The sequence below is a fragment of the Ornithorhynchus anatinus genome, chromosome 19 (genome assembly GCF_004115215.2).
Source record: "Ornithorhynchus anatinus isolate Pmale09 chromosome 19, mOrnAna1.pri.v4, whole genome shotgun sequence".
NCBI classification, from domain to species: Eukaryota; Metazoa; Chordata; class Mammalia; order Monotremata; family Ornithorhynchidae; genus Ornithorhynchus; species Ornithorhynchus anatinus.
Window position 1 is genome coordinate 15,699,780 of NC_041746.1, and position 15,465 is coordinate 15,715,244.

Below are 15,465 nucleotides of genomic sequence, written 5' to 3' on the forward strand. Positions count from 1 at the left end.
TCGTAGTGAGTTTGTAGTAAGTTACACCTTAAAAGCACTCGAAAAGGAAATGCTTTTTTGTCACGAACGTCTTAAAACGGGACATTTTCCTCTTCTGCCAAGACCGATGGCGTATCTTTGACGTCTGAAAACGGTAATATTTTTAAATGCCGTGACAGGGTTCAACTGGTGCATCCCAGTAGTTTGGATTAGGGCTCTTAACTGATCGTCCGGAATCGATTCGTCGTTAGCTCATTAAAGAGTGTCAGCTATGTATTGATGACATTTATTAACCAAAGCCAATGCTAACTTCGGTTCCGCAGCGATGAGTCGATGCTTATCAAATCGTGTGGTGGCACCTAAATCGATCACGTGCCAACTTTCTTTTACTTTCAGGGGCTAGAATAAGTATCGAGGGAACAGTCGAGCTGAAGAAGATAGACCATGTTGACCTTTCCAAGTTCCAGTCCTTCGAAGAAGTGACGGCAGCTGCCACAAATCCGGATACCGTTCGACAGTTAGAAGAAGTTCTCATGATCTGGTATAAGCAGATTGAGCAGGCAAGTTGAGGCTCGGAAGATGGGAAGAGCTGCGGTGTGACTGCTCTTTCGGGGAAGAGTGTGGGCGAGGGGGCAGAAGCTGCCAATCGAACCCAAGAGGATTTTCCTCTTGATGACAATCGATTCTCTATTTGGCTGGATAAACCCACAGCTGAAAATTCAGAGGGAAAGGAAATCTAAAACGGAAAGCCTTGTTCTGGCCCTGGACGGTTCATCGCTTGGCGATAGTCGACCCTCTACTTGTCTCTGCAAGCCAGGAGCGGGATGTACGGAGGTGTGCCGATCAATCGGCGGTATTTATTGAGCGCTTACGGTGCTTGCGGTCCAGAGGGGGAGGAAGGCATTAACGGGAATACGTAAATTAGAGATCTGTACATACGTTCTGTGGGGTTGAGCGTGGGGTGGATAAAGGCTACGGATCCAAGTGGAAAGAAAAAGGGGTAGGGGAGGTGAGGGCTTAGTTGGGGAAGGCCCCGTGGAGGAGATGTGATTTTAATTAGGCTTGGAAGACGGGGAGAGTGGCCATCTGCCTAATGTGGAGCGGGAGGGAGTTCCAGTCTAAAGGGAGGATGTGGGAAAGGGATCGGCGGTGAGACAGACAACTAGTTCATTCACTCATTCAATGTGTACAGAGCACTGTGCAGAGCGCTTGGGACAGTGCAATACAACAATAAATAGACACAGTCCCTGCCCACGGTGAATTTACAATCTAGAGGCAGGGAGGCAGACATCAATATAAAGAAATAAACTACAGCTATGTACGTTAAGTGCTGTGGGGCTGGAATAACTAATGCTGAAACAAGTTACACGATGCAACTTTTGCCCAACGATTTAATATGCAAAAAGTAAGAATATATCGTTATAACATCTTAGGGCGTGAAGGCTATCGGCGGATGGAATCTCTAAGTGGACTCTTTACGCTGGTCGCAAATCCCGACGACTACTGTTTCGAGTATTTCATTTTTTTTAATACTCCTGAGACTGCAGTGCCTAGTAAGAGGTGATAAGTCTCTGCCCTATATAGGCACAGTGAATCGGAGAATAGGGGTAATGACCCTATGCAAAGAATTTGTGAACCTTTGGAGAAAACTGTATTTTGAGAGGCCTAAATGATATTCGTTTGCAGTTTGCATATATCACATTTATGAGATTAATGCTCAGTTACTTTATTCTGACAATTTGGATATGGCCTCTATTCCAATGGCATTTAAAACCAAATGGCTTTTTAGGTCCTCTCTTCCGTTAGCGTGACGAAACACCTGATAGGCAATTTTCGGTTATAGTGTGCTATAGAAAATCTCCTAATTAAAAAAATGTGCATTTCTATGAAATTATTATTATATTGACTACAGGTTCTGATTGAGAGTGAACAGATGAGGAAAGAAGCAGATGATTCAGGACCCCTGACTGAGTTGGAACACTGGAAGCATATGTCTGCTAAATTTAACTTTATTATTGAGCAGATCAAAGGACCAAGTTGCAAGGCGGTCTTGAATGTCCTAAGCGTTGCACGCTCCAAGCTTTTAAAGGTCACTGGTTCTCTTTTACTTCTGCGGCACTGTTTGCAAACGGGACGAAGAGATGAAAAATCTTTTCTGCTTTGAAAACGCCTCCGGAGAATTCCTTTATAGCATTCCATTTGCAGAGTCAATCGGTGGCGCTCACTCAGGGCCTTGTGTGCGGAGAGCACTGTACTAAGCGCTTGGGAGAATTCCCTAAAATTACTAGACATGACCTTTGCCCTCAAGGATTTGCCCTATTATCATTTAGTTGTCGGGGGGAGAAGGATACTAGATTAATTTACAGAATTACAGGTCAGAAAAAGTGGAGTATAAAGATATATGCCCAAGTGCTACAGAGTTACCAAATTACAGGTAGAAGAAAGCAGTGGAGGATAAGAAGCTCAGTGAAAAGAGTCCGGGCTCGGGAGTCAGAGGTCCTGGGTTCTAATCCCAGCTCCGCCACTTGTCTGCTGTGTGACCTTGAGCAAGTCACTTCACTTCTCTGTGCCTCAGTTCCCTCATCTGTAAAAAGGGGATGAAGACTGTGAGCCCCATATGGGACAACCTGATTATCTTGCATCTACCCCAGCGCTTAGAACAGTGCTTGGCACATAGTGAGTGCTTAACAAATGCCGTTATTATTATTATATGCACATAAAGGCTACATGGGGGAAGTGCCTTCTAGACTGTAAGCTCATTGTGGGCAGGGAACGTGTCTACCAACTCTTTTTGTATCGTATTCATTCAGTCGTTTTTATTGAATGCTTCCTGTCTGCAGAGCCCTGTACTAAGCACCACAGCAAGCTTTAATACTCTCTCAAGAGCTTAGTACAGTGCCCTGCACACAGTAATCGCTCAGAAAATGCCGTTGATTGATTGACTGATGAATGTACTTGGGTAACAAAACCGCTGAAGAAGCACTCGATGGGAATATAGAATGGATTAGTGGATTAGCCATTAGCCATTAGAAATCAGTTAGACGAGACGTAATTTTGGAAAGGTTCGGAAGGTGGTGGAAAGTGCCGTTGGTCAGACGGTATAGTGGATAGAGCACGGGCCTGGGAGTCAGAAGGTCAGGGGTTCTAATTCCTGCCACTTGTCTGCCGTGTGACCTTGGGCAAGTCACTTCACTTCTCTGGGCCCGTTACCTCATGTGTAAACTGAGGATTGAGACTGAGAGTCCCACAGGGGACAGGCACTTGTATCCACCCCGGTGCTTAATACGGTGCCTGGAACATAGCACTTAACAAATACCATTATTATTATTACTGCCATTAATAGTGAGGGAGTTCAGGGCGGAACAGCGTGAGCAAGAGGTTGACGGTAGGAGAGATGAGAACAAGGTCCAGTTTTGGCTAAGGCCACGGTCCCCATTGAGGATTTGAAAGCACATCAAAAATGCAGTTCCTCTTTTCTGTTGCCTGCCCAGAAACCTGCCGTTTTTTCCTTAAGATTTTTAGATGGTGTCGAAATTAACTGTTTTCTGAATCAGGGTTGGTTGGTATTAGATTCTCAACCAGGGAAATAAAAACCTCCTCGAATATAGTGACCAGACATCTTGCATTAGACAGGGCGGTCACACAATTGTAGCCACCATCTTGCCCCCAGCTTCGGGTCCCAGCAGATCTGACTTTTAGCTGGGCTGGTCGCGATGGCAACGGGGGCTGCTGGGGCAGAGAGCCCAGTTTTTGCAGCAGCTGACGGCCAGAATAATAATAAAAATAATGGTATCTGTAAAGTGCTTACTGTGTGTCAAGCTCTGTTCTAAGCGCTGCGGTAGCTACAGTGTAAGGTTGGGACACAGGCTCCGTCTCACCGTCTTAGTCCCCTTTTTAGAGATGAGGTAACTGAGGCCCAGGGAAGTGAAGTGACTTGCCCACAGTCACACAACAGACAAGTGGCAGAGCCAGGTTTAGAACCCAGGTCCTTCTGACTCCCAGGCCCAGTTCTGCACGGGCTTTGCTCTCCTGATTTTTCTAATCCAGTTCAGGTCATGCTCCTGTGAAACCCTCCTAGGAGGTATGAAAAAAAGAGGAAAGCAAGCTATTTTTCCACCTTGTCATCTTTATGAGGGATTTAGATTCAGGGATTCACAAAGTGTGGCTAACCGTGAGTCACTTTCAAGAGGTCCAGGGGTTCAAAACCTTCTCACCCCTCTATAATCAGGCATATTGCAGTCCTCAGTGACGGTACCTGTACTCTGATATTCATGAGTCATTTCATTCTACCGGATTTTCTCCTTAGAATTGGCGTGAATTGGATTCCAGAATCACAGATACGGCAAATGAGTCAAAAGATAACGTTAGGTATCTGTATACGCTGGAGAAAGTATGTCAACCTCTCTATCACCATGACTTAGTAAGTACGCCTTCTTTGCGAATCCAGCTTGAAGTTCAGATCTTAAAAATAGAATGATTTTTTTTAGAAGCGGTAAGAGATAGGCGACTGAACTCCCTACCTCTCCTTCCAGCCAGGTGTGGAAGAATTCTCTGTCTTCCACTCCCCTTTCCATTGAGCCCAACTCCCTCACCCCACGGATTTCTCTGTCGGCCTCCGACCTGGCCCCGGTATTGCAGGGGACTGTTGGGGGGAAATCCAGCACCTAGTCGACTTCAGCCACCTGAAATCCAGCCTTGCTTGCTAAAATTGTGCCGGATGATCTAGTGGGCAAAGCATGGAACCGACTGCCGTTGGACCTTTCTCAGTTTCTCTCTCTCAGCCTCCGTTTCCTCACCTGTAAAATGGGGCTAAGGTAGCTACTCTCCCCAGCCTCTTAGTGAATCAGGGACTGCATCAGTATCTGATATCTGTCTGTATCCCAGTACTTGGCACATTGTTTTAGCACACGGGAAGCATTTCATGAATGCATCCTGAGAAATAATTAATGACTCCGCCACCTCATGCACAATGACACACCAATTATTTCTCCTGTCTGCTGGATCCTAATTCAAGCTGCTCTATCTGTTGGCTCTCGTATGTTGCAACTTATTTTAATTCCAAAGAGACGGTCCTAAAGTTTTAAGGTTTAGAGTTTACGGCTAGCGTTCTCTGCGTCGCTTCTTAAGATTTAGTAAATTACTCCTAATTCTGTTTCCTAAAGGTGAGTCAGGTAATCGCTTCCGCTTCGCACACCCACCTTTCCGAGAAGAGATAATATATTCTTTTATTTTCTTTTTGTCGCATTACTGTTCGTTTGAAAAAGAAGTGTCGGTAGAGGTGCAGCTGGAAAAAGTACAGAAGATAATACTGCCCTCTGCTGTGGATCGAACATTTTATATTCGGTATTGTTGTACTCTGTAGTTCAGGATTCTGCAGTGTTTTTAGCTTGCCATGTCGGGAAGGTGGTGCAGGGAAAAGAACGTTGCATCAGGGTGAAGCAGCCTGGCATAGTAGGTAGAGCACAGGCCTGGGAGTCCAAAGGCATTTTAGAAACGTACGAGTGAGGCCCAGAGAAGTGAAGTGACTTCCCCAGATCCACACAGCAGAAAAGTGGCAACGCCGGGATTAGAAACCAGGTCCTTGTGACTCCCAGGCCTGTGCTCTATCCATTAGGCCACGCTGCTTCTCAGTAGGCCGCGCTGCTCTCGGCATGCCCGAGGGTAGCGTGGCTCAGTGGAAAGAGCACGGGCTTTGGAGTCAGAGGTCATGAGTTCGCATCCCAGCTCTGCCACTTGTCAGCTGTGTGACTGTGGGCGAGTCACTTCACTTCTCTGTGCCTCAGTTCCCTCATCTGTAAAATGGGGATTAAGACCGTGAGCCCCACGTGGGACGACCCGATTCCCCTGCGTCTACCCCAGCGCTTAGAACGGCGCTCGGCACATGGTAAGCGCTTAACAAATACCGACATTATTATTATTATTATTATTCTCTGGTTTGGAGAGGGCGGCTCAACCCCTCCAGAGCGGATCCTGGGGCAAGCCGATCAGTCAGCCGTATTTATTGATCGCTTATTGTGTGCGGAGCGCTGTACTAAGCGCTTGGGAGAGTCCAGTGTAACAGAGTTGGCTACCCTGTGAATGCAGGCACTTATCTTCTCCCACTTTGATTACTCCAACAGCCTCGTTGCTGACCTCCCAGCCTCCTGTCTCTCCCCACTCCAGTCCACTCTTTACTCTGCCGCCCGGATCGCTTTTCTACAGAAATGTTCCATCCCTGTTTCCCCACTCCTCCAGAACCCCCAGTGATTGCCCATCTACCTCCACATCTCACGGAAACTCCTTCCCATCAGCTTGGAAGCCCTCCATCACCTCGCCCCCCTCCTACTTGACCTCGCTACTCTCCTGTTACAACCCAGCCCACACACTTCGCTTCTCTAATGCCAACCTACTCACTGTACCTCGATCTCATCTGTCTTCCTGCTGACTTCTCTTCGACATCCTGCCTCTGGCCTGGGCCGCCCTCCCTCTTCATTAAAAGGAATCATGTAATGATAGTATTCTGAGGATACAATGAATATAAATTTGGGCAAGGACATTCTGCATGCTTTTTTTTAAAGTCTGACCCTACGTCGGAATGTTTGTCGTAGGTTATGTAAGTGAACCAAAAATCCTTGTTACAGACATTTTCAGAACCTGGCTTCTCTTGTAAATACTTTGGAATTCGAGATTTGCCGAAAGTTGGAATAAATTTACACTCCTTGAAGAAATATAATGCATTTAAGTAACTATTCTGTGACTGAGAAAACACCGAGTATATGTAATGTCTTTTAAATGCCTCGATTTTAGGTTTCCATGGCTCATGGAATTCAAAATTTGATTAATGCTATAAAAATGATTCATAGTGTGTCAAGGTATTACAATACTTCAGAAAGAATGACTTCACTGTTCATAAAGGTAAGCGTACGACGGAGAAATATGTATACGTGCAACCAGTAAGAAAATTAAGTACGCTTCTTTCCCTATATTGGTGTTTTTCAAAAATCAGTCAATGGTATTTACTGAGCACTTAACGTGTGCAGAGCACTGTAGTAAGTGCTGAGGAGGGTTTGATAGAACAGAGTTGGTAGACCCGATGCCTCCCCACCAGGAGTTTACAGTCTAATGGGGGAGACAGACATTAAAACAAATAACAGGGAAATGGCAGAATATAGTACTATATATGTTCGTGCCGTGGGGCTGGGAGTGGGGTGAATAACGGGTGCTTAAGGAGCACAGATCCGAGTGCGTAGGAGATGCGGAAAAGAGGACAAATAGAAGAAACGATACAGCTTTCTCCACTCACTTTTTGAATTCCCACGATTTATTTGACTATTAGACTCTCATTTGACGAGATTAGAATGCACCTTCTTAAATGGGATTTGTAGAGTTTGTTTTACCCAGGGATTTTAAATTCTCTAACACCCAACCTTAGGAAAAAGACAGAACATCCCTGAAATTTCCATTTTCGGGTGGAAATTGAGGATTGACCCGGAGGGTCACCCCACTGGGATAATATTTTGATTTGCGGTTCTTGATTATACATTTTAGGTTACAAATCAGATGGTGACGGCGTGCAAAGCCTATATCACAGATGGAGGGTTAAGTCACGTTTGGGATCAGGAAACGCCATTGGTGATACAGAAAATTAAGGTTTGTGGGAGATTTCATTCTTCTCGTACTGGGGGTGGTCTGCTAAGGTAGGATTCCACCCTGGGTTTCTTAAGAGATAGCGGAGTCTATTAATCTCGGATATTTAGTGAGCACTTACTCTGTGCAGAACACTGCACTGAGCCCTCGGGAGAGTACAGTACAGTTAGTCGGTAGACACGATCCCTGCCCACAAGGATTTTACAATCTATATTAACGTCTGTCTCCCCCCTACGCTGTAAATCACTCGTAGGCAGGGAGTGTGTTCACCCGCTCTGCTGTGTCGTACTCTTCCAAGCACTTAGTACATTGCTCTGCACATAGCACTCAGAAAATATCCTCGATGACGATGACAGGCGGTAAACCCGGCCAATCCCTTTCGCGTCACCCTGACCCGCCCCCCTCCCAGCCCCACAGCGCTTACTTCCATTATCTCCAGTTTATTGCTATTAATATCTGTCCCCCCTTTAGATCTGTAAGCTCGATGGGGGCAGGGAACATGTCCGTTCATTGTTCTCTCTTACTGTCCCAAGCGCTTACTGCAGTGCTCTGAACACAGTACGCTCAATCAACACCACTGAGTGAATAAATAAATGAACGAATGACAGGGTGGGACTCGAGTCCAGTATAAGGGAATCCCATGAATGAGGATGATGAAGAAGAGAAACTCTGGAAGGGGTGTTCTGGAGCAGCAAGGGCACTGTGCATGATCATCGGGGTTGCTCCCACGCAAAGGACGGGCAGGGGCAGCCCCCCTAACCTTTGGGGCCGAGCTAGGGATGGGGGGGCTGTGCCATTCCACCTCCCAGCCCCAGCTCTCTGTCCGCCCCCGTAGCTTCACCTTTACTCTTTTGTGAGCACTAAACGACGTAAGTAACGAGAAAGCATTTTGGAAACGTAAGAGTGCGATTCAAATGCAGATATTATTCTCATTTTTAGGGCCCTGAGGCTTCTACTCTCCTTACTGAAAGACACATAGAACTCGGAAGACTCATTAGAATCATTAGTACGGTGCCTGGCACGTAGTAAATACGTCAGAAATACCACTAAAAAAGACCACAGACAAAAAAAGATAGGGTTGGATTCTGGTAAATATTTACAAGCTACCATCGGACGTGATCGGAGAGTACTTCCTTCAGTCTTTCTGGGAGAAGTGAAGATGTTTGTTTGGGTCTGCCTCACCGCTCTTCAGCCATAGTAACTGTGGTATTTGTTAAGCGCTTACTGTATGTCGGATGCCATATTAAGCTCTTGAGTGGATACAAGATAATCGGGTCGGACACAATCCCTGCCCCACACAGGGCTCCCTGTCTCAATCCCCATTTTACAGATGAGGTAACTGAGGCACAGAGAAGTGAAATGACTTGCTCAAGGTCACACAGCAGACTAGTGGCAAAGTCAGGATTAGAACCCAGGTCCTTCTGACTCCCTGGCCCGTACTCTAACCACTTGGCCACGTTGCTTCCCAGTGACAAAATTGGGATGACCTAGACATCTGATGGGTAACTGAACAAAGCCTGCCACCTTCGTTGCATTTATCTAATTTTCTGAAGTGTTTTTTTCTTGCAGGACTGCATTTTCCTATTTAGAGAATATCAGAATTCTTTTCATAAAACGAGGAAACAGATTTTGGAAGCTCTGGGGGAGAAAACATTTGAGGTCTCAGAGATGTACATATTTGGGAAATTTGAAGCTTTCTGTAAAAGGCTAGAAAAGGTAAGACGCCAGCGGTGGACGGTTGCAATCGGGGCTCCTGGAAATGCCATTTCTCATCTGGGCTTCCCCATAGCTTCCTTTGGGCAATCCACACAGAGGCATTTTCTCCAGCATCTAGTTGATCGACCAATCAGTGGTATTTATTGAACTCTTACTCTATGCAGAGCACTGCACTAAGTTGATATCTGTCTCCCCCTCTAGAGTGGAAGCTCACTCTGGTCGGGGAATACATCTGTTATATTGTTACAGTGTACTCTCCCAAACCCTTAGTACAGTGCTCTGCACCCAGTAAGTGCTCAGTAAATACAATTGACCAACTGACTGACCAAGCGCTTGGGAGAGTACAAAGTAACAGAGTTGGTAGACACTTTCCAAAATGGTTAAATAGCTATGAAGTGGCGTGCCTATAATGTGGGGAGAATGGCTGCTCTAATACCTACATTATAGAACCTTCTTCTGTGAGCCCTTCCACCAAAGGGGGCCCCCGTGGGTGATGATCAAAATGATAATGCTAATAATAGTGGTGTCTGTTAGACGCTTACAATGTGTCAAGCACTATACTAAGCGCTGGGGTAGATACGAGGTAGTCCATTCGCACACATTCCCCATCCCGGGTGGAGCTCACAGTAGAATCAATCAATCAGCCGTATTTATTCATTCATTCATTCAATAGTATTTATTGAGCGCTTACTATGTGCAGAGCACTGTACTAAGCGCTTGGGATGAACAAGTCGGCAACAGATAGAGACAGTCCCTGCCGTTTGACGGGCTTACGGTCTAATCGGGGGAGACGGACAGACAAGAACAATGGCACTAAACAGCGTCAAGGGGAAGAACATCTCATAAAAACCGATGGCAACTAAATAGAATCAAGGCGATGTACAATTCATTAACAAAATAAATAGGGTAACGAAAATATATACAGTTGAGCGGACGAGTACAGTGCTGTGGGGATGGGAAGGGAGAGGTGGAGGAGCAGAGGGAAAAGGGGAAAATGAGGCTTTAGCTGCGGAGAGGTGAAGGGGGGATGGCAGAGGGAGTAGAGGGGGAAGAGGAGCTCAGTCTGGGAAGGCCTCTTGGAGGAGGTGATTTTTAAGTAAGGTTTTGAAGAGGGAAAGAGAATCAGTTTGGCGGAGGTGAGGAGGGAGGGCGTTCCGGGACCGCGGGAGGACGTGACCCAGGGGTCGACGGCGGGATAGGCGAGACCGAGGGACAGCGAGGAGGTGGGCGGCGGAGGAGCGGAGCGTGCGGGGTGGGCGGTAGAAAGAGAGAAGGGAGGAGAGGTAGGAAGGGGCAAGGTGATGGAGAGCCTTGAAGCCTAGAGTGAGGAGTTTTTGTTTGGAGCGGAGGTCGATAGGCAACCACTGGAGTTGTTTAAGAAGGGGAGTGACCTGCCCGGATCGTTTCTGCAGGAAGATGAGCCGGGCAGCGGAGTGAAGAATAGACCGGAGCGGGGCGAGAGAGGAGGAAGGGAGGTCAGAGAGAAGGCTGACACAGTAGTCTAGCCGGGATATAACGAGAGCCCGTAATAGTAAGGTAGCCGTCTGGGTGGAGAGGAAAGGGCGGATCTTGGCGATATCGTAGAGGTGAAACCGGCAGGTCTTGGTAACGGATAGGATGTGTGGGGTGAACGAGAGGGACGAGTCAAGGATGACACCGAGATATTTATTGAGCGCTTACTGGGCACAGAGCACTGTGCTGTCGAATCCCCTTTTTACAGATGAGGAAAGTGAGGCCAAAAGAATTTCAAAGACACGCGGCAGAGCCGGGATTAGAAACCAGATCCTCCGACTCCCAGGCCTGCGCTCTTTCCACTAGGCCAGGCTGTTTCAGGTCCTTTCTGGGTTTGGACTCTCTGCCTGAGTTCCTCCCCGGTAGGAAGGCCTGTCTTGAGGTATAGAAAGTCTTTCGGGCCGCAAGGGTACCGTTTTTTAATACAGCAAAAGTCCAGGGAGGGTGGGAATCAAACGTGGTTAATCCCTGATTTTAGGGAAATTGGGTGGGCAATTGGGAATGAAGAGCTGCGAATGGGGAAATCAGGCAAGGACTGTACTGAGCGCTCGGGAAGAGTACGGTACGATAGAGTTGGTAGAGACGATCCCTGCCCCTGAGGTTACAGTCTCGGTGGGGAGACAGACGACAAATTGAATTCGTGACGGGGAGAGGCAGGAGAGCAGTGAGAGCACACAAATGGTGGCTTTAGTCTCCCCTGCGACGAAGCTGCCGTTCTTCTATTATAAAAGATGAAAGAGCAAGTGAAACCGGCAGTTTGAGTCACGTTCCTCTGTCAAAATGATTGGGTGGGACATGCATCAACCCATTTTGGAGAGAGAGCTGATTTTGTTGTCTGGCAAGGGTCAGTGGAAAGCCGATAGAGGTAAATGAATTCTTAATATAGTCTTAGAGTGCCAGATGGTCCCCAGGGCCCGAATCTCCTCGGGTGATAAGTTAGGTGTTTCGCGAAGCGTATCGAGTCTTTAAAGCCTTAAAGGTACATTCTTACGAGAAACGACACTCTAAGGACCCCGAGTTTAGAATGCAGTATAAGAGATTGAGAGTAGGCTCTAGAAAGCCTGGGTTCTAATCCCGGCTCTGCCGCCTGTCTGCTGTGTGACCTTGGGCAAATCACTTCGCTTCTCTGGGCCTCCAGTATCTCATCTGTAAAATGGGGATCGGGACTGCGAGCCCTCAAGTGGGACATGGGCTGGGTCCAAACTGCTTAACTTGTATCCACCCCAACGCTTAGTGTACAGCTCGTTGTGGGCAGGGATTGGGTCTGTCATATTGTTATATCTTACTCTCCCAAGTGCTTAGTACAGTGCTCTACACACAGTAAGCACTCAATAAATATGGTTATTTGATCGCCTGTCACATAGTAAGCGCTTTACGGACACAGAGCGGATTGGAACAGGTTTAGATTGTGGAGTCTTCCTCTTGTAGAGGACCCGTCCATCTGATTACCAAATTGGTTTGGGTCATTTAAGCTCCCACTACTTCAAGCCAGGACTCTGGATATTCCAGTTTTATGATTCTCTAAGGAGTTCATTTTAGTCTCTCAGTACGGCTAATGAATAATTCAAACGTTCAATTGTTTTTAACTAGAAACTCTTGTTACGAACCAGGTTCGCGTCTCTTAGAGAAGCAGCGTGGCTCAGTGGAAAGAGCACGGGCTTGGGAGTCAGAGGTCATGGGTTCGAATTCCGGCTCCACTACTTGTCAGCTGTGTGACCGTGGGCAAGTCACTTAACTTCTCTGGGCCTCGATGACCCCATCTGCAAAATGGGGATTGAGACTGTGAGCCTCACGAGGGACAACCTGATTACCCTGTATCTACCCCAGCGCTTAGAACAGTGTTCTGCATATAGTAAGCACTTAACAAATACCGACATGATTATTATTATTCTCTCTTCTGACTGAAACGTATTTTTCTTTTAATTACAGATTACAGAAATGATTACTATAGTCCAAACATTTTCTGCCTTGAATCATTCTACTATTGAAGGTATAGACATCATGGCAATAAAATTTAAAAACATCTACCAAGGTATTAAGAAAAAGCAATATGACATTCTGGACCCTCGGAAGACTGAATTTGAAACGGACTTCCTGGACTTCATGACGAAAGTCAGCGGTTTAGAGGCAAGTAATAGTCCTGTTAACTTAATCATGGTGAGTTTTTCAGCATTTAAAACTACTGGGATTTGATGAGAAAGAACTATAATTATGCTTCCACTTTGAGCATGGAGTCAGAGTAGTTTGGAGTGTAGGTTCTATGGTTCTAACAGTCTACTAAAATTTTCAGTGGCCCACAGACGTCTACACGACCTCTTCCTGCACTTACCGGTGAGTGAACAATTCATTTGACGGTAGGGATGGTCCGGCCTGCGAGACCTGAGTACTAGGGCAGTGGATCATGTTCACAACCCGCGATAATTTGTAGCGTACGTATGAGTGTACCATTCGTTAGCTTATGATAAGCTGGACTGGTTTGATGAGAATCAGGATCAGATGCTCTGTTCTTTTTCTTCTGTTGCTTTTTTTCTTGAATTTTTCCCTTTGCTACCTTGTAGACTTCCTCCCTTAGTGATGATGATGATGATAATAATAATTACGGTATTTGTTAAGCACTTACTATGTGCCAAGCATTTTTCCAAGAGCTGGGGTAGATAAAGATAATCAGTTTGGACACAGTCCCTGCCCTGCATGGGGTTCACAATCTAGGTAGGAGGGATTGGAATTTGATGCTCATTTTAGAGAAGAGGAAGCTAAGGCACAGAGAAGTAAAGTGACTTGCCCAGGGGCACACAGCAGACAAGTGGCAGAGACGGGGTTAGAAGCCAGGTCTTCTGACTCCCAGGCCCGTGCTCTTTCCACTGGGCCATGCTGCTTCTCCCTTGTACCGCCTTTTCATTCCTGTTGGTTCCATTTTCTGACTCCTGTCAACTTTTTTTTCCCTCTCCCTTATGAGGGCTTCTATTCTCCCTCCTCCCTTTCTTTCATAAAGCTGCTCTTACCTGAGACTTCAGTGTTTGCGGAGTGCCACGGGTCCACTGAGTCTTCTCAGCAGGGCGAAGAACAAAATCCTTTTCTACCAGAAGCAGCAGCAGCCACCTTCTAGCTGTGGATGCCTGATGGTGCCAGTGCTTTACAACTGGGGTGTCCCATGAAAGGCGTTTCAGGATTTTTTTTTCTTTTTCTAAGGGTATTTATGAAGCACTCACTATGTGCCTGGCACTGTACTAAGCTCTGGGGTAGATACAAGCTAATCAGGTTGGACACAGTCCATGTCCCAAATGGGGCTCACGGTCTTAATCCCTAGTTTAAGATGAGGTGGCTGAGGCCCAGAGACATGAAGTGACTTGCCCCACCTCACCCAGCAGACAAATGGCAGAGCCAGGATTAGAACTCGGGTCCTCTTGACTCCCAGGCCTGGACTTTATCCACTAGGTCACACTGGGCTCCATAAGATTGTCTCCCTACCTGAGAAATTCAGAAATCACCCCGAATACTTTCCCATCAAATACCATCTTCGTCATCATCATCATCAGTGACGGGCACGCTCTCCACCCCTGAGGAGTTTTCAAACTAACGAGGGAGACAAACAGACGCAAGACACTGGAAGGGCTACGTAGTTAAGCTGAAATAAGTTTTCCAAGACGCCTTTGTTTTCCGCTAACCGTTGGTCATCACAAATGGAATTTCTGGTGATATATGTTGAATTTGACTTCGAAACATTCCTTTTCATCTCAGGTGCAGCTGCAAGCATTTATGAGCGGTAGTTTTGGAAAAATCTTGTCTTCTCAGAATGCCCTTCAGCTTCTCCAGAGGTACTAGTATTTTAAAATTATGCTGCGGTGAAATCATCTCGTATCCAAAAATTCAATTTGAGAGAAGCGGCGTGGCTTAGTGGAAAGAGCCCGGGTTTGGCAATCAGAGGACGTGGGTTCTAATCCTGGTTCCGCCACTCGTCTGCTGTGTGACCCTGCGCAAGCCACTCTGTGCCTCAGGGACCTCATCTGTAAAATGGGGATTAAAACTCTGAGCCCCACGTGAGATAACCTGATTACCTTGTATCTACCCCAGCGCTTAGAACAGTGCTTGTCACATAATAAGTGCTTCACAAACACCACAGTTGTTATTATTATTATTTTCCCATACTCTTTAGCCATGGTATTCTTTACTGCAAAAATTCCCAAAACTTCTGAAACCAATTGTAGGGAACCAGTGTATCCAAAGAAAAAGGCAACATATCATGAACTCTTTCTTGAAACAATTTAAAGTAGAGCGGGTGTACCTTTTCAGAAGGAAGAACACCCATGAAGTTGTCACCTTCACTATAGTTCTCCAATCAATAAGTCAATCAGCAATATTTATTGAGCGCTTTCTGTGTGCAGAGCACTGTACTAAGCATTTGGGAAACTTCACTGGAACAGAGTTGGTAGACATGTTCCCTGCTCACAAGGAGAAGCAGCGTTGGCCTCATGAAAAGAGCAGGGACCTGGGAGTCAGAGGACCCTGGGTTCTAATCCCACCTCTGCCACATGCCTGCTGTGTGACTTCGGGCAAGTCCCTGAACTTCTCTGAGCCGGGTTACCTCTTCTGTAAATTGGGGGTTAAAGCTGTGAGCCCCAAGTGGGACAGGGA

The 15,465-nt window shown here is 46.5% G+C and overlaps 1 protein-coding gene across 3 annotated transcripts in view; it reads left to right on the forward strand.

The window, feature by feature from the left end:
* Positions 1-15,465, forward strand: part of DNAH8 (dynein axonemal heavy chain 8) — a 168,971-nt gene that overhangs the window by 8,333 nt on the left and 145,173 nt on the right. For all 3 annotated transcript variants that reach the window (XM_029047258.2, XM_029047260.2, XM_029047259.2), the window contains exons 6-13: positions 376-539; positions 1,892-2,068; positions 4,286-4,399; positions 6,766-6,873; positions 7,507-7,608; positions 9,175-9,321; positions 12,763-12,960; positions 14,572-14,648. In XM_029047258.2, the coding sequence (XP_028903091.1) occupies positions 376-539; positions 1,892-2,068; positions 4,286-4,399; positions 6,766-6,873; positions 7,507-7,608; positions 9,175-9,321; positions 12,763-12,960; positions 14,572-14,648 (1,087 nt within the window). The remainder of the gene's footprint in view (positions 1-375; positions 540-1,891; positions 2,069-4,285; positions 4,400-6,765; positions 6,874-7,506; positions 7,609-9,174; positions 9,322-12,762; positions 12,961-14,571; positions 14,649-15,465) is intronic.